General features: G+C 56.3%; 9 protein-coding genes across 9 annotated transcripts; 3 read left to right on the plus strand and 6 right to left on the minus strand.

Moving 5' to 3' along the window:
• Positions 1–67: 67 nt before the first annotated feature.
• H310_00107 (hypothetical protein) lies at positions 68–3878 on the minus strand. The gene is made up of 3 exons (XM_008862745.1): positions 2475–3878; positions 2002–2418; positions 68–1752 (listed from the first exon to the last, which is right to left on the minus strand). Exons 1-3 carry the CDS (start codon positions 3804–3806, stop codon positions 124–126), a joined length of 3378 nt encoding a protein of 1125 aa, XP_008860967.1. The 5' UTR covers positions 3807–3878; the 3' UTR covers positions 68–123.
• A 525-nt stretch (positions 3879–4403) lies between these two features.
• H310_00108 (hypothetical protein) lies at positions 4404–7471 on the plus strand. The gene is made up of 13 exons (XM_008862746.1): positions 4404–4616; positions 4681–4748; positions 4796–4985; positions 5033–5342; positions 5396–5608; positions 5668–5852; positions 5913–6236; positions 6289–6388; positions 6454–6604; positions 6665–6872; positions 6986–7084; positions 7152–7210; positions 7258–7471. Exons 1-13 carry the CDS (start codon positions 4527–4529, stop codon positions 7298–7300), a joined length of 2040 nt encoding a protein of 679 aa, XP_008860968.1. The 5' UTR covers positions 4404–4526; the 3' UTR covers positions 7301–7471.
• Positions 7472–7501: 30 nt separating this feature from the next.
• On the minus strand, positions 7502–8238 carry H310_00109 (hypothetical protein). The gene has a single exon (XM_008862747.1). It carries the CDS (start codon positions 8199–8201, stop codon positions 7578–7580), a length of 624 nt encoding a protein of 207 aa, XP_008860969.1. The 5' UTR covers positions 8202–8238; the 3' UTR covers positions 7502–7577.
• A 444-nt stretch (positions 8239–8682) lies between these two features.
• Positions 8683–9478, plus strand: H310_00110 (archaeal ribosomal protein S17P). The gene is made up of 2 exons (XM_008862748.1): positions 8683–8755; positions 8971–9478. The coding sequence occupies exons 1-2, from the start codon at positions 8732–8734 to the stop codon at positions 9430–9432; spliced, it is 486 nt and encodes a 161-aa protein (XP_008860970.1). The 5' UTR covers positions 8683–8731; the 3' UTR covers positions 9433–9478.
• Positions 9422–10233, minus strand: H310_00111 (hypothetical protein). The gene has a single exon (XM_008862749.1). The coding sequence runs from the start codon at positions 10192–10194 to the stop codon at positions 9811–9813; it is 384 nt and encodes a 127-aa protein (XP_008860971.1). The 5' UTR covers positions 10195–10233; the 3' UTR covers positions 9422–9810.
• Positions 10234–10312: 79 nt separating this feature from the next.
• On the plus strand, positions 10313–10681 carry H310_00112 (hypothetical protein). Its single transcript, XM_008862750.1, has one exon. It carries the CDS (start codon positions 10355–10357, stop codon positions 10619–10621), a length of 267 nt encoding a protein of 88 aa, XP_008860972.1. The 5' UTR covers positions 10313–10354; the 3' UTR covers positions 10622–10681.
• A 263-nt stretch (positions 10682–10944) lies between these two features.
• Positions 10945–14531, minus strand: H310_00113 (hypothetical protein). Its single transcript, XM_008862751.1, has 12 exons — positions 13994–14531; positions 13706–13932; positions 13578–13658; positions 13301–13528; positions 12916–13242; positions 12677–12871; positions 12480–12623; positions 12151–12435; positions 11966–12092; positions 11719–11909; positions 11531–11617; positions 10945–11482 (listed from the first exon to the last, which is right to left on the minus strand). Exons 1-12 carry the CDS (start codon positions 14472–14474, stop codon positions 11027–11029), a joined length of 2829 nt encoding a protein of 942 aa, XP_008860973.1. The 5' UTR covers positions 14475–14531; the 3' UTR covers positions 10945–11026.
• Positions 14532–14629: 98 nt separating this feature from the next.
• H310_00114 (hypothetical protein) lies at positions 14630–16908 on the minus strand. Its single transcript, XM_008862752.1, has 2 exons — positions 16205–16908; positions 14630–16139 (listed from the first exon to the last, which is right to left on the minus strand). The coding sequence occupies exons 1-2, from the start codon at positions 16853–16855 to the stop codon at positions 14667–14669; spliced, it is 2124 nt and encodes a 707-aa protein (XP_008860974.1). The 5' UTR covers positions 16856–16908; the 3' UTR covers positions 14630–14666.
• An 894-nt stretch (positions 16909–17802) lies between these two features.
• Positions 17803–19308, minus strand: H310_00115 (hypothetical protein; the record flags this gene model as incomplete). Its single annotated transcript, XM_008862753.1, has 1 exon — positions 17803–19308. One exon carries the CDS (start codon positions 19306–19308, stop codon positions 17983–17985), a length of 1326 nt encoding a protein of 441 aa, XP_008860975.1. The 3' UTR covers positions 17803–17982.
• Positions 19309–19349: the final 41 nt, after the last annotated feature.

Below are 19349 nucleotides of genomic sequence, written 5' to 3' on the forward strand. Positions count from 1 at the left end.
GCAGGTCGACTCCCCGTCGGCAATATGCTCAAGCAGCACGTCATCCAACGAACACAACGCACGCGAATGGTTTGATGTGGGAAAATTCTTGTTAAATAGAGGGAGACGAGGGTGAGTCGGCTCTTAGTTGAAAAAGTAGGGGCTCTCGAGCACGTCTTCCAAGTTGAGGTCGCCGGTCTTGGGAATGTCGGGGAATTGCTGGTTAGGGAAGCGCAAGACCAACTGTTCGCGGAGGTCGGCGAGAAGCGGCTGCGAGTACAATGCGACAAATTCTTCGCGGAGGCGGCGGTTCATCTGGGGCACCGAGCACGCGTGGGTCCAGTAGCTGTCGTGGACGGCGGCAAATTCGAGGTTGTCTTCGCCAATCACCTTGAGGGCAGTCATCATCATGTGCGTCGAGTCCAGCGAGTGCACGTAATTGGGGGGAAATGCCGTCTTCTGCTTGCCGACGCTGACCTTGCGCGAGTCGGGGAGCGTCAGCACGACATGCTGCTTCGACGTCCGCACAAGCTTGGACGCGTCCAGGCGGTACGGCTGCGTCACGGGGAGACCAAGTGGCGTGATCCAACTCATCATTTGGCCTTCTTCCGCCACCTTTTGCGTGCAATCCGATAGCCACGTCATGATTTGGCGGGCGGCCGCAAACAAGTTGGTCATGCTTCCCATGGTCAAGTCGGACGCGTACTTGGCGGCCAGGTAAATCTTTTCCTCCAGCTCGTCGTCCATGTCGCGCCCTTGAAGGAGGAAAATTTCTTCCAGACGCGTTTGGATCTGCCGCCTCGCACCGATCGCTGTCACACCGTACACGGACGTCATGACGGTCTGCTTGACGACCTTTCGGCTGATGTGGTTCAGGAGCATATTGGCATACTCTTTGTTTGTTGCGATTTCTTGCTGCAGGTACAGTGCTTGTCGTTTGAAGTATTCGTCTTCGTCTGGCCGCGCAACGGGCTTGGGCTTGTGGCCGATGCGTTCGCCGCGCTTGCGGCTGTGGCACTTTTTATTGTAGTCGGCTTCGGCGGCCAAGTACGTTTCGTGCGCGGCGACAAGTGCGGCCCATTCGTGGCTCTTGGTTTCACGCACCTTGGCAAGGCACTCTTCGAACGTGCAGAGAGGGACGGCGGCATCGCGCTCCATCTGCTCAATCACGCGGGACGCGACGCCCGTGTACACGTCCTGGGGTTTGTCCGCCTTGACCAAATTCACTTGCTCGGCACCGGCTTGGTCACGACCGAGCGCAGCATAATGCTGGAGTCCATTGCACGACCCGTCCATGTGGACCGGGACATTACTCAAGTACTCCTCCGGGTTGGGGGACTGAATCGCGCGCGCCAGTTCAAACACAACGCCCAAGGTGAGGAACGGCGCTTCCGCCTGCTGCCACCACCGCGCGTCTTCCGACTCTCCAAGGGGGTCGGCGGCACTCGCCAGGATCTGTGGGATGTGCTCGTCGACGAATTTGACGCGGTCGTCAAACGAGCATTTGTCGATCCCGTACAGCCCCGCGAGGTGGACCTTGAGCCAGTACAGACCGTCCGGACCAAGTGGCTTCTTGTCTTTGAAGATGAGAAGGGCGCGGGACATGTCGCTGCCAAGATGGTTCAAGTTGGGCGGGATCGGGTACACGCGTCCACGAAAGTCCATGTTGTACGGAAAGTAAATCGCTTCTTCGTGCTGGAACTCCTCGGCCACTTGGAGCTTGTACACGGTATCGCACCGGAGCGAATTGTACTCGCGGTTCTTCTTCTCGACCTAGTCGGACAGAAAAAAAGCACGCGATGAGCACACCACACTCGTCCAACCGATCCAAGCGATGTCGGGGGAGGCGACAAGATGCCTGCACATCCAAGGGCCAGAGACGCGTGCCTCGTGGCCGTGCAGGTGTCTGCGACGCCTCCCCGCTTTGTTCTCGCGTGCAGTTTGAACCCTTGCCTCGATCGCGATGGCGAGGAAGGGCTTGATTCTGACGCTGCGAATGACGCCACTGTCGTTCGACCGTACCTTGCGGACCGTTTTGCAGTACGTGTCCATGTCCTCCTTGAACTTGGCGTCGCGCTCGGCTTCGTTCGGAATGTGCATGTACGACTCGAGGACGGGCTCCGCGGGCATCGGGAGGTCGCGTCGCGGCGGCAAGTCGCCAAAGTCGCCGCCAGACTTCCACACGTCCATCACAACCTGCAACACTTCCTTGTTGATCACCCACGGAATGTCCGCGAGCAGGTTGAGCGACCGAATCACGTCGGTCATCTCCCCACGGGCGGCGCACTGGAGCTGCCACTTGCCCGAGTCGCGATGGCGCATGATCTTGGTCGGAATCGTCAAGTACCCGCCGTTTTCCACGCCTTGCCAATGTTTCGGGGGCACCACCATGGGGAGGTAGCGGGCAAACCCAGGCAGAAACACGTCGCCGTCCATGATCTACGTCGCCAACACTTGCCTAAGTCATCTCAACCATGACGCCCTCGTCGACTTACGCGCTTGTACACGGCAGGGCTGCACTGAATGATGCCATACCGGCGATTGTTTTCGTACTTGACAGAGTGCAAAAACGCCTTGTGGCGCTTTTGCGGGACGGGAAATTCGGTCTGGAGATGGGACGTTGCACGTTCGCGGTGCGTTAGAACTTGGCTGTCGTCGTCACCGCCGTCTTCATAGCAGTTGTTCTCGAGCAGATCAAGCAAGGCCGACCCGAGTTTGAGCTGGATTTCTTTGCTCCACGACCCTGCTTCGTCAAAGTACTTGAGCGACTTGTCGATCATGGGCTTTTTCAGCGTCTTGAACAGCTTGGAGAAGAACTTGAGCTTGTCTTCCTCCGACGCGACGCGCTTCGGAGCGTTGCGGTCGAACGGCTTTTGGAAGCCACCGCCGTGATGGAACGAAGTAGGTTTATTGAGTTTGTTGCGCTGTTCAATGATCGCGTCCTGAATTTCCTTGCCCAGGCCGAGCGTAATCTTGATAAACTTGACGCCGTCGACTTCGAGCAGCACGTGGTTGAGCGCAGTCTTGATCACAATCTGTGCGAGGACTTCGGCCGGCAGCAAAAACAAAATGGGCCCAAACAGCTTGCCATCCACGATGTAGTCGGTGTTGTCATCGTCCGCGATGTCAATCTTGAGCTGTTGAATCGCCTTCACCATCGGGCCATCCCACTTGGCCATGTACGCCTTGGCCGTCCCGACTTCGGCGCCTTTCGACAGTTCGGCAACGTTTTGGGTCGTTTTTTGCAGCTTTTCCAGCGACAATTCGTATATCGCTTGTTCAAGGCGGAGCTGCTTGGCGTACAAGTGCCGGACTTCGGCGGGCGACTTGTTGAGCTTCGCCGCTTCGTCGGGAATGTCAAAGCCTTCGAGCCACGCATCAATCTCCTCAGTGGTCATGTCGCCGAGGCGCGTCTGGCGTTCGACCGCGCTGGGTTTCATCTCGTCGTACGCGGACAGGTCTAGCGAAAAGCCAGGGCCGTGTTCGAGCACCACGGGCGCGATCTCATGCGTTGGTCGGTGGCCCAAGGTTGGCTGGTTCGTCTTGCTAAACTTGAGCCGGCGCTCTGCCGGCGTCAAGTTGAGCGCACGTTCTAACCAGTCGGCTTTCGTCAACGACTCAAACTCGTCGCCGCTGTCATACTCGTCGTCGTCGGTGGTGGCAGAAACAGTGTGCAGTACGGGTAGCGATGACTTGTGTCGGGTTTGGCGGAATCCCATCACCCGCGGCCGCAACGCATGTTGCTGCCATCGAGGCAAGGCATGTGCTACGGTGGTCGACACGGACGACGCTTCGCGGCGAAGGAACCGGCGCAGGACACCCTGCATGGCAATCAGCTCCGAGGAGAAGGATATTTCAATGGTGACCGATCCCAAGGTACAATTCGACCAATCACAGCGCGAGAACCAATACTTTTCTGGTGGAGGGGAGCGACAAGGGCATCGAGTACCCGCACTTTAAAAGATTTGTACTTGACATCTGTATGTGGAACATTACCGCACTTTATCGATGCGTACTTCATCGGGTCTACGACACAGCGAGGATCGTACCTTCGTCGAAGGGTCATGACTTCCTCTCGACCCCGCGGCGGAAGCGCCAAGCAGCGGCCTGTCTCGCTTCGTAGCCAAGACAAGCGCCCATAGCAAATACATGAGCTATACGTCGACGATCATGCCGCCATTCGACGGCCGTGTACCGGCCAGCTGTGGCAAGTTCCGTCGCTCAGTGCACATTGAGTGCATCATGAAGTGGGCCGCTAGGACGGGGCCACACTCGACCGAAATGGCGTGCCACTACGGCAAAGTGCACGAACGTGGAATACATTGCGAGCAGACTCGTATGGGATGACCGCATGTAGAACTCTGTCAGGTGACACAGTCTAGCAAGATGTAGAGGGCAGCCAACGAAGTTGTTAAGCCGACCACGCTGCCCGGATCGAGGAGATGCACCCCACTCTTTCCACAAGAATTGATTTGAACGAAACGTGGCTGCTTGTCGGTGGCAACCAACGTGCCGTCGACATGTGAAACTGTTGTGCCCCTTCAAACATGAACATCGTCGCCGAGCGCCGCAAGTTCGAGACAGAACATGAGTCTGCCGAATTGCAACGACGGTTGATCGCCGACCAAGTCATGCAGGTAGCGATTGTTCATGAGGGCGGGGGGTGCTATCTGACGTGGTCATGGCCTTGGTCATTGTAAGATCCCAACTCTCTTTCCGTGGACTCGCATCGACGTGGCCGACTCCGCGCTATGTCGCAAGCACGACTCGTACGTGCTCCCGTCCAACCGACAAAAGGTGCCTATGGTTTGCACAGATCGTGGAACGAACCGCTGCGGGAGGCCTTGGTTCATGACATCTCGAAACTCTACGTCCGGCTGATGAAGAACGTGGACGTGCTGAATGCCCACAGCATCATTCACAACGCCGCCAACATCACGCGCCTGCATGGGCAGCTACTCGTTCAAGTGAATCGCATAATTGACGTCCCAAGCGTCCTCGAACGGGTTGGTCGAACCCTCTAATGCAAAGTGTCAACTCGTCGTCGCTTTAGATCAAAACTGCGTCCAAATCTGACGGCGACACGGCGACCGCCCTTCGTGTGGAGCATCCCCGACGAAAGTACACGTCGGCAGTGCTCGATGCAAGTGCTGGGACGGCAGCGGGACACAGCAACAACATTGCCCACACGACGAGTACGGGGGCGCTGGGTCCCCTGAGTCCACCCAAGCCCCCCCCGCTCCCCAGTGGAGGCCTGCCACACGCACAAAGTCCGAAAAAGTTTCTGCACGTGCCTCGGGATGCATACCACTCGTCGCGCACAGTCGCCGACGCTGCGACGCCACACAACCAAAAGAAAGAAGGTACAGTAACAAAAAATCCAATCGTATTGTTGTCACAGCCGTGCATGTGGTAGCCGAAGAGCGGCGACGACGGACGATGGAGTGCCACAAACCGCTGCTCGTCAATTTGCCTCGCAACCCCGTCACGCTGCGGGAGCTCTTGGACAAGACCGACGACAGCTCCGACGACGTTGTCACTCGATTCCGCGATCGGCCCATTTTGGCCGACGCTACGTTTGACCTGTCGGCGCCCCTGCCGAAACGTGACGGGAGCATCCCGAAAATCAGTGAGTTGAACGAGCCTCCGTCGTCAGCTGTCGTGCGAGACCAAACCATGTCGTTGTAGCCCCAAAGGCACGGTACTTGATGCGGGAAAACTGCTCGGCGCTGCCGCACCACCACACGATCTTCGACGACTATGTCATTCCTCGCGAAGTGTGGGAAGCGATAGAGTCGGAGGCAGCGCAGCCCACGTCGACGGCGCGGCCTCTGCACCGATTTGACCCCATCGCTCTGGATGACTTCAACGTCGTACGTCGTCGGAACACGTCCATGTCCATGGGGTTGATTCGATGGTCACGACGGAGCTAGTCATGCTACTTTGCCCGGGCGTGCCCCCGGGAGCGAGACACGCTGTCGTCTGCCCTGCATGCGATGGAGATCCGCCCAGAGAAGCCTATGGTGCGCAACGTGACCGACATGGTCCTGGACTCGCAGTTCCAGGAGAAGAACAACACGTTGCTCGCTCGAGAAGTCAAGACGCTGTACATGGCAACCAACGACGTGTACCACGAGTTTCGGCAGCAGCTCCACCAGCCCATGAAAGTCGCCGAACTTGTCGACATGGCCATCAAGTGTGCGCTCAATGACATGTCCATGTCGATGGACGACGCGATTGTGTCGACGGAAGCGGTGGTCCGGGAAGCAGCTCTTCTGGACATCGACACTCAATGTTTCAACCTTGTAGGTCGAGATTCCAGTCCACTTGACGCCTCCCGTGCCGCAGACGCACCGGCGAAACAAAAACAGCACGCCAGACTTGTCCCTGGCTACAGGGTCCCATCGAGGTACGCTGTGATGGCTAGATGAACATCGATATGTGGTTTGGAAGTGGTTTACGGTTGTGGTGCAGGAAAGCCCAAAATGTCGAGAAGGGAACTGATGGAGAGCATGCATGACGTCGACACGGACAAGCGCCTGGTGGGGCTGTGGACGCAACGGCGCGCGGACGAAAGCAGCCACAACCGCCCGTTTGACCCCATGGCGTTGGACCCTCTGCTAAGGTGGCACCGACACTTGAACCAATTCCTTTTGCACACTTGCTTTGACTGTTGGCCCACCAGCGTGCGATTCGAAAACGTGTGGCGGGGACTGCTCATGCCGACGACGATGCGACTCGACATGGCGCTCAAGTACAGCCACCCTGATCACGCCCATCGCTTGCCCGACGCCGTGTTGCTGTGGGAAGTGTGCGCGGCCTGGATTCAAGAGCGCGAAGGCATGTGGGACCAAGTGAAGAAGCTGCTGAAAGGGGGTGACCCGTCTCGCATGGTACGCAATCCCTGCCGATTCCAGTGGTGAGAGAAACGAATGTGTCTTGCCTGGCTACCCGCTGGCCCTCGGAGGCGCCATGGACGTCCGAGTCATGCATTGGTTCTGTGCAGGCCCTCAACGACGTTAAAGACAAGCTCATCGTGTTGACGGGCGTCACGAAAAAGGTTAGGCAGTGTATTGCCATGGCGTACGATGAAGTCGGCGATTTCGTACGTGTCCAGCGCAAATCGTCAGCTTCGTTCGACGTTTGGTTCTCAGTGGGCTGTGTGTGCAAAGGTGACGTACGACGACGAGTTTTACATCCGTCGCATCCATGACCAGCACCGACGCATGCAGTACGTCGCAACAACGTGATGCAGTTCTCATGCAGCTTGCCTGGTAGCGACGACCTCATGGCGATGGCAGCGTGGCGGGACATGGAGTAGGTCGAGCTGAGCCACCATCGAAGCCACTTTGCTTGCCACCGCACTCTGCAGCGTATGCTACGTCCATGCAGTGATGGTGCAACGTGGAAAATGCCTGCTCAAGCGCGTTCTGCATAGCCCGTCGATCCCATGCACAGCCTGCTGGATGAGCTCTCGGATCCGCCGTCCGCGCGACGGGCGAATTTCGTAGCTGGGGTTTACACGCGATGTCACCAGCTTGACAAGGGTAGCTGGATGGCATTAAATAGGAGAACACTGTCCAACACAGCATGACGCTCTATGCAGCAACGTCTGTGCTGTCGTCGCTATCTGTGGAGCGCTTGGCCTTCTTGGCCTTCTTGCTGCTCTTCTTTTCACGCTTTTTGCCGTCGCCAACCGTGTCCGTCACGACTTTGCCCGTTTGAATGGCATCGCGCATGAGCTTGCCCTTGCATGATCCATATGCCCGGCGACCAAACAGCTTTCCACCCGTTGCGGCAAACAATTGCTCGTCCGTGGGCTCGTCGATAAGATTGCTTTCGTTGGCCTCGAGCTTGCGCTTGAGTTCCTTCTTGGCCTTTTTCTTGGCTTTCTTCGCCTTCTTGGTTTCGTCGTCGCTCGATGGGTCAACCACGATCTTGCTTGCCACATTGTTGTACACGTTGTACCACCACTGGTTGGACTGGTCCTCCTTTTCCTTGGTCTCCACCCCCACGCCCATGTTCTCTTCGCGGCGCTTCACCTTGATGTGCGTCGCCATCCCTTGTTCGTCTTTGCCCAATCCTTTGCCTTCGGTCCACCCCATCTTTTCCATCTGACGCTTCGCAAACGACGATACGCCAGACGCCACAGCTTCGTTCGCCATACCTCCAAGCTTGGCCTGGAACTTCTTGCCCACAAGAGGCATCGTCGCAACAGACATGGTGGCGATGCGCGTGGCAACTTGCGCAGTTTCCGAGCGCTGCAATTATACCTCGTCCAATCGAACCGCTCGAAATCGCCCGCTTGAAATATTCACCGAGAATGTTCTGCACAACTAACCAAGATATATAGAATACATACTCCGTCGTACATATCAAACAATTTCATCAGGTGTGACGAGTCATCGGTTCAAGGAGTGTTGTCATGAAGGCTACCGTGGCAAATACAATCCCAATGACCTGTGTACTTCAAAGAGCAGCTTCGGGTTGGGCCATCGCAATGAGATCGCTCCGACGGTACCGTGTGCGTACAACCTCCTCTATTGTCGTTCATCACGACCAACTACAACTGAACATGGTGAGGGGTTTCGGCCGAAACCAACTATTTGGAGCGGGTGAGGTTATCCGGAAATGCCGGTAAACGACTGGTGGCCTCATGGAACACGTTTGATTGGTCAATGGATTTGACTGGTGCGAGCCCCAGCGACCGGCCCATGTGCCGCCGTATTCCCAAATTCATACTTTGACGAACATGTCCACCGAACACGTCGACCAAGTAAGTTGAGCCGCCGAAAGCAGGGGATATCTGCCGCCGTAGCGACCTCTGTGATGTGTCGTTTGCTCTGCGCATCGTCACGATTCGATATCATGATGACACTGTCAAAAATCACATGGAGATAGCTATTGGGGGAGGTTGATAGCTCCCCCAGGCGATAACCTCCGATCGAAATGTGAGGGATGCTAACGTGTGTGTGTGCAATCTCCCTCTAGACCGAGAAGGCTTTCCAAAAGCAAGACGGTGTCTTCCTCGCCTCGAAGAAGTTCGCTGGCAAGAAGTCGGGCCCTCGTTTCTACAAGTCGATTGGGTTGGGCTTCAAGACCCCCAAGACCGCCATCGAAGGCGGGTACGTGGACAAGAAGTGCCCTTTCACCGGCAACGTCTCGATCCGTGGCCGTATCTTGAAGGGTGTGGTCTTGTCCAACAAGATGAAGCGCACCATCATCGTTCGCCGTGATTATTTGCACTACATCAAGAAGTACAAGCGTTTCGAAAAGCGCCACAAGAACGTGGCTGCCCACGTCTCGCCTGCTTTCCGTGTCAAGGAAGGTGACGTCGTGACGATCGGTCAATGCCGTCCTTTGGCCAAGACCGTCCGCTTCAACGTGTTGGAAGTCGAAGCCGCTTCGGAAACCAAGCCCATCAACGTGCGCAAGCAATTCCGTCAATTTTAAATTGAGGACTCGCCTCAACCAAAACATGAATTTGGGTTGTACGATCTTTTGCGGCTCTCTACGCTGGGACGTTAGTTGCCCTATCGAAATGTTGTAGCTTGGATCGAGTGCACACACACGCCATGAAACGATGAAGGGTGAGGTCGTTCGGGGAGGGACTACATGACTTGACAGCGCTGACATGGACGGCTCGGTAAGATTTTACCAGAGATGGTTAGACTGCGCAACGAGACAAAGCGCAAGAAGCATCTGAGCGGGGACAAACTGCAGCCACTCGACGGCGCGTGCTGCCAGGTGTCGACTAGAGATTGTACTCCCAAGTTGGCAAACGCCATAGCCATACACAAATAGCGCCATTTTGTGAATTCGGAAGCATGTTTACTCGGTGGTGGACTTAGTGTCGTCGATGTGTGTCGGCACTTGCAGCCCAAACTTGATCACTTCCACGTCATTGATGGCATACCCCCTCAGCCGTGCTTCACCAAAGTCGTGGAGCATCAACAAACCCAAGAGTGACCCTACGGCAGCAGTGCCCACACACAGGCGCTGGCGAATCGGCGTCGCCAGCGTCTTTGGTGGAATGAACCATCCTCCGAGTGCAGACGCGGCCACGACAAAGCCGTACGTCCAAAAGTCGCGCGGGCGAACAGCTTCCTTGATTTGGCTCCAGCTCGGTTTGTCTTCTATCACTGGGAACTTTGGTAAGCGCGGGTCCACCATCGGTTTGGGCGTGTTGAGCTCGCCGCGGAGGACGTTGCCCATCGTTTGTTGGCGCGGGCGGGTCGAAAGTGGGGATTGTCCGGATAAATACTATGTACTGTCAGAGGGACCTGTGAGAACACAATATTTTTGTGACAATTTATCGGTTTTAACAGTTCCAGTTCCACGCCACCCAGTGACTGAAGGCCAACCCACACGAACCATGTCGTCGCCGCCCCTCGACCCCCGCCTCCCCAAGTACCCCGTCAAGATGAAATACCCATCCTTTAACGACACAACCAGCAACTTCAACTTCTCGGACTACGTGACTGTCGCCGCGTTCTCTGTCGTGTCGTTTGGCGCGGGCTACGCGCTTGGCCGACCTGTCCGTGTGCCGTCGATGGTGGCCACCGGCATTCTTGGCACGGTCGGCGGATACTTGTATTCATTCCAAAACTCGGCGGCCAGATTGCAAGGATTCAAGGAATAGACTCAACACATGCCTGTGGAGTAGTAAGGCACCAAATCTCATGAACTATTTCTACCTCCATGACTCATGCATCCGTATTCGCTGCGTCGCCACCAAGCCACAGCTCTGACCGGGAAGCCCTGGCTGCCTCCTATCTCGAGGGCCACACGTGCGAATGCTCGTAGACAGCTTTGACTAGCAGCCAAAGGGCCAGACCTACTGTCATCCATTCGTCGTCGTCCGGCACTCCCATCCACACGCGTGATCGAGCACGACGGCAGTCGGTGAGTTTGCGGCTGCCGCCGTCACTCCCAGTGGACTGCTTCGACTCATGCAAGCTCTGTCTTCATGCTCTCTGGTCAACTTTTCCACCTCTGTCCGCTGAGTTCAAAATTGCAAACACAATCGCCAGATGTACGTCCGAAGTTACTCGACTGCGTCCTGAGGGTGCTGGACGTGTTGGAGGATAAAGTCTCTGATCAAGGAATAGCGTGGGTCGGCGGGGGTCGGGGGCTTGCAAATGTCCATGTGGTGCGCGTGTGGAATCATGTGAAACGTTGACAGAGGAATGTGGGGGTCCGCGGACTCGGGCTTGACGACGAGGTGGCTCACGCCAAGGCCGAGCGGCGCGGGGGCACCTTCTCCCAGGCTTAGCGACGGAATCTGGAGCGCTTCAAATGCAGCATTGAGCTGGGCAAGACGAGAGTTATTTTCGTTCAAGTGTTTCGTCGCGGGATGGGCTTGAACGAGGTTTCGGAGGGTTTCGTTGTTCAAAGTTGCCAGGTTGGCTCCGAAATGTGGCACCGCCAAAAACACGACTCCCACCGTCTGGCGCGCAATGTCCAGTCCAGCTCCCGTGGCTTGGGACAGCATCTCTTTCACCTGCGACATCGTCTTGAGTATGTGTGGTCGCATCCATGTCGCGCGTACCAAGAGCCCACCCATGGAATGCGTGATGAAAACGACAGGCCTTCCGTTGGCCCCAATGCGTGCGGTTTGCAATGCATCCAACATAACCTACCAAGGCCATGGTGACGTCAAACTCATGGCAAACGAGACCGAGAACAGCGAGTGCAGACTCGGCAGCGGAGATGTGAGAAGAAGATGAAGCTACGCACTGCGGCTCGTTCGTCCAGCGTCAAAGCCCGCCACGGAGAGCTCCATTTGGACATGCCCGCGTCGTACCCCATGGTGACAACCCTCGAGTCTGGATTCAGGTCTGGCATCAAGAACGCTTCCGGCCACATCTTGCCGTGTTCGAGGATATCCACGTCATTCCCCGACACACTCATGCTGGTGCGCCACGTTCCTAGGTCCAAAATCAACATGGGGTTTGTTGGCCCTGCAGGCGCCCGAATGTTGTACCAAAGGGGTGACCACGCAGCCCGTGGACGAGAACGACGTCAATGGGCGGTGTCGATGTGGTGTTGGCAGCAGGTCGTGATACAATGGGATGCAGGCCGTCCTTGTAGAACTCTGTTGGATGTCCAGTCTAGGTACGTCACATTGTTAGCTGTTGTTCGAGACTTCAAGGCATAAACGCGATGTACTGTGGAAGCCGTGGCCGCGGCAAAGTTGGCGGCTGCGCGGTAGTAGCTCGACCGGACGACCACGTTCGGCTCGTCCTCCCAGTGGAGTATGTCTTGGGTGAAGAGATCGCCCCCTAGGACATCCTGGAGCTGTCGCTGGATGTTGTGGTGGTGGACAGCTACATTCGCGACGACTCGAGCGCACTGCGTTTTGATGGCTTTGCTGGACGACATGATGGCGGTGAGCGCCACCAGTTCGAGGCCACCGTGGGTTACAAACACGTCGCTCGTGGTTGCATCGTCGTTCTGCAAAATACCGTCAGCGTCATATCCACTAGCCAAACACACACCACCAGCACAGCCAAGGCAGCCAGTCCGTTTTCAATCGCTTGGGATCGATATGGGACATGCACATAGCCAGGAGTTTGGTCGTGGGTCATGTTGACCAACCCTTCGACGTTGGCGACCGCCCGCCGACACTCGACGGCCGTGGCCTGTCGAAAGACCGTGTTTTCACGATGAAGCTTCTGTGAAAAAACGAAGATACCTTGATCGAGGCCAAATGACGGAGCAGCCCCAACATCCACGCTTGCAGGACTTGTTTGCTTCGATCGTCCTGTCGCGGTTGCATTGCCAAACGCGCCAAGCTTTGAATCGCGTTCGCACACACGGTGGGATGCGAACTCACAGACCACTCGGCTAGAACGTCGACCCAACCAATCTTCGGCAACACGTCGTAGTCCTACGGATCACTCGTTGTGCAATTGCAAACGTCGACTTGTGTACGTGTGCATCAGGCATGACGTCGTCGAGATGGCCGAGCACTTTGGCCATAGGGGCTTGGACCGTCGTGTGGAGGCCGGTTTGGAGCACGTCAGCAAGTGCATGCACAGCACTCGAGACGTGAATTTGAATGGCCGTGGTGGACGCACTCACCGCCCGTGGGTGATCGATAGCGCTTGTATTGCGGGTGTTACGCGCCAGGTGTAGCAAGGCATCGTGGGCCGTGCTCGAGTGCGCGAGTTCGGCTGGAACTTGCTTTGCCAGCAGTTCAAGGCATTGCGCGCTCAAAAGTTGCATGTCAGCGCTCGCGTCCCTCGCCCATATCGCCACCTGTGCACAGACGACGACGCATCACGTGACAATATCAAACTTTGCACCACGAAAATACCTCTTCGCACCACACGCGTGGCGCAATCGGCTGCAGTCTGCTCCGCAGCATCGTGGCGAGTAAGTTGGCAGCATGCAGCTTGACACCTGGACTTGTTTGGTCGTGCTTTGCCATGGCAAACAATGCAGACGACAAATGAATGTTCAAATGTAGCCCCATTGCGTGAAACAGAGTGGCGTCCGTGCATTCCAGATGGGTCAGCAGCGATCGCATGGCCCACATGCTAAACTACACTTCTCCACCATCGTGAACAATTGCTCGTCAAGATGTGTCGTACCTGGATGAAGTCGGTGGAGCTAGACCCCGTGATGACTTTAGTCAGCCGGTCCAGCACCGCCTCAGTGGCTGCGACGTTCAGCTATGGTGCGATGTCGTTGAGATCGAGCTGAATGGTTGGCAACTCACCTCGGGATGAAAGGTACTGCATGAGTACTTTTCGCGAATGCGGGTGAAGGCCGCCTCGAGCTTGAGCAAGTCCAACGGTGCAATGGCCACAGGTCTTGGGTCATGGGGTTGGCGGTGGACAATGGATGGCGTTAACTGCAGGAGCAAGTACGAACTCTTGTCAATGTCAGCAAGAACTTCATCGGCGCCTTTCGTGTTGGCGAGTGCCGCAATTGCCTGCACGATGCCTACAAGACATCTTGAGTTGATCCTGATCGAGACTGCATGTAGTCATGGCGACATGCTCACGTTCTTGCAACTTGGGCTCGGACGTATGAGCACACGTGTCCATGAGCACGGCAAGACCCCCGTGCTCGACCACTGAATCGCGAAACATTTTCTCTTTCGCAATGGCCACGAGAATGGAGCTGGCGTGTTCATCCAGGCAGTTGGAATTCATTCCTTGATCGTCTAGGTGGAGCGAGACGGCATCCAATGCGTCCGACGCGCCGTGAATATCAGTGAGAACCTTGCCGAGCGATACCACTGCATTCAAAGAGCGCCGGTTGTCGTCATTGAATATGACGGTGTACGCTCCAAGTGCCGCGCCAGCCACGGCAGCTCCAGCAGCGGCGCGTGCCACCCATCGATGCGACCCAGGCTCAGCCTCGGTGGAGCTGGCAACAGACGACAGGGCGCGCACATGACATGGCTGCATTGCTCCTCGGTGCCGTAAGGCATAGATGGTCGCCTTCGCAAGGCGACTTGCGGCTGGTACTCGCATGCGCATCGCCCGTCGGGAGATCCACCGGCGCCGCCGCCGTCGTTTTTGGTTGCCAAGTGGTCGTTCACATGCCGAATTCCAGCCAATGAACGACAGTTGCAGATGTCCCAGCAGCAACATCTCGAGATGGCCGACGGCGTCGGGCGCACGACAAAGCTGCGTGTGTGTGTGTGTGCTTTGCTGTCTATTAGATTACCCTCAGTCGCCTGAGCTATGTGTGCTCTGCATTTTTACCGACGACTTGAGGGTCTGTTGCGTGATGGAGGACTGATGCAGCAGCTCCATCATTTGTTCCTGCATCTTGCGTTGCTCTTCTTGAGCTGCCAATTGAGCTTGCGAACGAACGTGGTGCACGAGGGTGCTGCTGCCATAGCTTCCATGGCTCCCATTGCTTCCAGTGTAGCTGTGCAGCGGCACCATGTCGCTCGACGTCGAATGCGGCAGTTGTCGTCGTTGATAAGTGGATGTGTAGGCGGTGTCGACGACTTCGTACGGTCCAGTTGTGGGTCGAACCACAGGCGGTGATATGTGGTGGTGGCGCGGTACGACCTGGCGGGACGACGCGGCCAATTTCTTACTCAGCGCTTCGCGACGTTCTTGCATCGATACCATGGCGAGATGGGCTAGCTTTTCCATGAGGGCCACTTGCGCTTGAGGCAGATGCGTCCGAGGTTTGGAATCGAGAACACAAACGGCGCCAACGCATCGACCGTCCAGGTCGAAGAGCGGCGCCCCGGCGAGGAAGCGAACCTGGAGGGGTCCAGTCACGAGGGGATTCATTTCAAAGCGTGGATCTCGCCAAGTATCGAGCACGACCACAGCTTGCTTCTTGCGGACGGGGTACTCGCAAAAGCTGAAGTCGCGGCCAATGTCCGACTCTCGAATCGTGACTTTGGACTTGAACCATTGGCGATTGCCGTCCAGGATGTGCACCACCGCAAATTTGCAGTCGAGAGCTTGGGATGCCAGGTCGCAGAGGAGGTCATAAATATCTTCGGGGGGTGCGTTCGACGCGTCGGGAAGGGGAATGTCCGCGCTGTTGATCGCACCGGCTTCGGCTGCGCCAAAACCTGCGATCAGGCGCTCCACGATTTCTCGTTTGGAAGGATCACGTTGAGCGATCTGACTGAGCCAAGCCAACCCGACTGAATCCGGAACTACCCCGTCTTTCGCCGACACCGTGCCAGACGACGGGACTGCCAGCGCGTACTGGTCTCCAGAGAATGACGACGTGTTTCGCCCTGTGCTCCCACCGTCACTCGAGCTCTTCTTCAGCACAATGTCGTCGATTCCGGTCCCATCAAACGACGAGGACGTCGTCATAAAGGATGCGGACGACGGTAAGCCGCTCATCTTGCCGTCCGAGCACGACTTGCAGACGCGCATGGTGGTGAGGCCGATTGATGGCAAGTCGACCGAGTTGTTCAGCGAACACTTTTTGCAAATGACTTCGCCGCACGCTCGGCAATGGTGCTTGCGACGAATGCCTGTGAACGTCTTCAAGCACAGGTAGCAACACGACCGCTCGTGGTCTGCGACCCACGTCGGGTTCTCCCGAGTCGTGAGGAGTCGGCTGATGCGGCGGGTGTGAACGCTCTCTTGAATATTCGCGAGGGATTCTGCCCAGCATTGAAGCGTCGCGCGGTTCGATCGGCGGGTGGTGCGGACGCCCTATTCGACAAAAATCACGTAAGAATAAATTGCATGGAAGAAGGGGAGGCGGCAAAGAAACGGACCGGGGGCTGTCGGATAGAGCAGATGAACTGTGCTTCAATTGTGCCGATTTCATCGGTTGGGCGGAAGAGATAGCCGCATTTTGAAATGGACCCGCGCTCAAGTCTGTGAGACTCGAACAACGACGGACACTCGGCCTGCTCGATACTTTCGTACAAGCAGACGCCGACCATCTTGGACGGATCGCCACCAATGTAGTCCGCAGACAGGACGCCAGCATACTCCAATACGCAAAAGTCCTGGGATGTTGCCATGGGGCTTTTGTTCTTGAGGGCGAACCACTTGATGCTCAAGCTCTCGGAGTCGTTCTGGTCGCGTTGGTAGATCACGGCGCTGTCCAACGACATGTCCTTGAGCAGCATCTTCATCATGGACCGGAATTCATGCGTGGACGTCGAAATCATCATGTCCATGACGTCGTCGAGCGACGATTGCACGGACGTGACGCCGCGGATGCTGTAGAAGAGCCCTCCCTTTTGTCTGTCTTCGCTCACAGTCACGCCCCGCTTTTCATGGGAGTGCGTCCATTCTGAGTCAGTCGAGTGCATGGACGACACGAGTGTGCGGGCCCATGTCAAGAGCTCTGCTTCCTCGGTCTCTGAGATGTATGGCGCGGCAAAGAAGCCGCTACGGAGGGGCAACGATCGGACCATCTTCGCCGTCGGCCGCCCTTCCTTTCAATTTGTATTTTTGACTGACGCTCTAAACGCAAGGTGTTTTTATAAAATCGCGATACGTTTTATTCTTTCGCCGGCCGTATCCGGATGACGCATTACTGCCTTTTTGCCGCGTCGGCTAAAAATAGATCGTATCCGGATAGCCAGCGCAGACGAGACACACGCCAGCACGAACTCCGCCAGGGCAGCCACCATATATACCCCTTCGACCCTCCCGCGCTCGGTCCGCGGGGTTGTGTGCGAGCCGTGCAGTTCTCACCTGGGACGTCGGCTCGTTCAGCAATGCCAGTTTGTCGAGTACGGTCCAGGCGACTTGATGTCGACACCATCGGACGTGGAAGGGCCAAGTTGAACTGGTCGGTCCACCCACGTGTGGCCGCAGTACAGTACGAATTTGAGTGTTATGTCACGCAGATGTGAGTGTGTGGCGAGGAAGGTATATCGCTCGAACGGGTTTGGTGCCACGGCACCATGCGCGTCCACCGCTCTTGCCCTCTGAAAGACGTGGTAGTTTACATCTGCCGACGAAATCCCACCTCGTGGTGACATGGCTCGGCCTCTTCATGCTTGCCTTGGCTAGCTAGAGCTGCGTTGGTGTTGTGTTCGTGTGTGAGTCGAGGATTAGCTCGGTCTCCAACAGCCATGCTTCAAAGGCAGGAGCGACAACGCGCCAAAAGCGGGAGCCTCAAATGAATCCACGGGTCCTGCATGTGCCCTTTGTGCCACGGCAGTACTGAGAATGGAAAGAACGGACCAGACATCGCTATATCCCTCGAATGCACATGGCACGCTTAACTGGTCGAGGGGTACATCGAAGGCAACTGCGTCCAGCTACGTGCGGGAATCTATGCCTGCCATGCCTATCTCGAACGCGAAGAAAGGATCAGCGACTAGCTACACATATAGCTAAAGAATGAGCTGTCGAGTAAAGAGGACTGCCTTGCATATATCAAATACCAGCAACCACATCGAACGTGATGAAATGTAGCAGGACCAGAGGTCTGGGAGGGTGCCAAGTGCCGTTGAGTTTCATGAATGATGGGTGGCAAAGTCGAATACGACACGTTGAGGACTCTCACGTCGAGTGTGTATGCCTTGATAAGCTACCCTGCGCTGTCGCTGGCCAAGAAGCTCTGCTCATGCGGCGTCTCTGGGACGCACTCGTCAGTGCCACTGCACACGTGTCGCTGGCCATGGATGCTGAGGTAGTGCACGACGGTGGCCTCCCCAAATAGCTGCAACGACAGGGAGCCAAACGCAATGGCCAACAAAACCAACGAGTCTACTCGCTTTGGAAACATCACTAACATCACGCCGCCACAAAGTAATGGCAACACAGGGGACGAAAAGGTAAAGGCCCACCAGAGCATTTTGAGCTGCTTGACGATCTTGGGGTCCGTGACTTTGATGCTTCGCCCACCAAAGTGCAGCACACGGAGGCAGAGAATTGCAGCCATTGACGTTGAAATGGAGCCGAAGATGAGCCACACGTCGGTGCCATTGTGAGCTGGCACGTCCTTTTTGACATTGTTCGCCAAGACAGTGACACCGACGCCAAATGACAACAGCGCCGCGAGCAACACGTAATGGACGTACGTAAACAAGAGCCCAGCCCACACGGCACGTCGCATCGCGTGGAGACTCCGAGGTGGTTGGGCGCCAAAGTAAAAGATGGCGAGGGCGAAGATCACCATGAGAGACAGCACCATCGTCGAGTAGAACTGGGTTGTGGCACCTTTCCCACTTTGCTCAAGGTTGAGAATCGACTTAAGCACTGCTTCGCCCAATACGACGAGCACCATGCACCCATTCCGGTCACTGTAGTGATCGATATTGATAGCAATTCGCAGCACTGAGTCCGTTGTCTGACTTCGTGTCAGAGTAACGATTGGTCGAACCACAAACGCCACAGCCAGGAGAACAACGTAGGCTGGGATGAGTGTCGTTCCGGGCAAGAGCAAGCATAACGCCAAGGCTACCACGTCAACTGCGATCATCGACAGCTCAGTGGTAAGGTAGTCGCGCGCTGCTGGCACGAGCAAAAATGTGTTGATGTTCATGCCTGCAATTGCAAGCCTGGTGATGAGGAGACCTGTGGCGAAGATGGTGCCGGGTTCGCTAGAGAGCACCATGCCTCCAAAGCCGCATAGCAGCCCAAACAGCAGCACGTAATGCAAGAGACTATTTTCGTTGAACCGCGAGTTGTAGTGCGTGTACAACTGCCACGAGCTGAAGTAGAGGCAAAACAGAGCCACAAAGTGGGCCAGGCCCCCGCCGTCCAGGTTTTCGTTCAGCTTCCGAGCAATGTCTGAACACACGGCGACCATCATGAGGTCCAAGAACAGCTCGAACCATTCTGCTGCCTTTTGCTCGTAGTCTTCGTTCCATGCGGCACTCAGAGTTGGTGGCTCGCGCAGCGACCGCAGCATGTCGTTTGACCATCTCCCAGGTCCGTAACTGACTTTGCTCC

This window comes from Aphanomyces invadans (genome assembly GCF_000520115.1).
Source record: "Aphanomyces invadans strain NJM9701 unplaced genomic scaffold supercont1.1, whole genome shotgun sequence".
Lineage (NCBI taxonomy): Eukaryota > Oomycota > Saprolegniomycetes > Saprolegniales > Verrucalvaceae > Aphanomyces > Aphanomyces invadans.

Coding starts and splice junctions, on each gene's coding strand:
- H310_00107 (XM_008862745.1), bottom strand. CDS start 3,806: ATGCAGGGTGTCCTGCGCCGGTTCCTTCGCCGCGAAGCGTCGTCCGTG. Junction 2,419..2,474: donor GCCCTGCCGTGTACAAGCGC/GTAAGTCGACGA, acceptor TTGGCGACGTAG/ATCATGGACGGCGACGTGTT. Junction 1,753..2,001: donor ACTGCAAAACGGTCCGCAAG/GTACGGTCGAAC, acceptor CTGTCCGACTAG/GTCGAGAAGAAGAACCGCGA.
- H310_00108 (XM_008862746.1), top strand. CDS start 4,527: ATGAACATCGTCGCCGAGCGCCGCAAGTTCGAGACAGAACATGAGTCT. Junction 6,237..6,288: donor TTGTGTCGACGGAAGCGGTG/GTCCGGGAAGCA, acceptor TCAACCTTGTAG/GTCGAGATTCCAGTCCACTT. Junction 6,605..6,664: donor GCGTTGGACCCTCTGCTAAG/GTGGCACCGACA, acceptor TTGGCCCACCAG/CGTGCGATTCGAAAACGTGT.
- H310_00109 (XM_008862747.1), bottom strand. CDS start 8,201: ATGTCTGTTGCGACGATGCCTCTTGTGGGCAAGAAGTTCCAGGCCAAG.
- H310_00110 (XM_008862748.1), top strand. CDS start 8,732: ATGTCCACCGAACACGTCGACCAA. Junction 8,756..8,970: donor CCACCGAACACGTCGACCAA/GTAAGTTGAGCC, acceptor ATCTCCCTCTAG/ACCGAGAAGGCTTTCCAAAA.
- H310_00111 (XM_008862749.1), bottom strand. CDS start 10,194: ATGGGCAACGTCCTCCGCGGCGAGCTCAACACGCCCAAACCGATGGTG.
- H310_00112 (XM_008862750.1), top strand. CDS start 10,355: ATGTCGTCGCCGCCCCTCGACCCCCGCCTCCCCAAGTACCCCGTCAAG.
- H310_00113 (XM_008862751.1), bottom strand. CDS start 14,474: ATGCGCATGCGAGTACCAGCCGCAAGTCGCCTTGCGAAGGCGACCATC. Junction 12,093..12,150: donor CCGCGGCCACGGCTTCCACA/GTACATCGCGTT, acceptor TGACGTACCTAG/ACTGGACATCCAACAGAGTT. Junction 11,910..11,965: donor GCTGCGTGGTCACCCCTTTG/GTACAACATTCG, acceptor TTTTGGACCTAG/GAACGTGGCGCACCAGCATG.
- H310_00114 (XM_008862752.1), bottom strand. CDS start 16,855: ATGGTCCGATCGTTGCCCCTCCGTAGCGGCTTCTTTGCCGCGCCATAC. Junction 16,140..16,204: donor GCTCTATCCGACAGCCCCCG/GTCCGTTTCTTT, acceptor TTTGTCGAATAG/GGCGTCCGCACCACCCGCCG.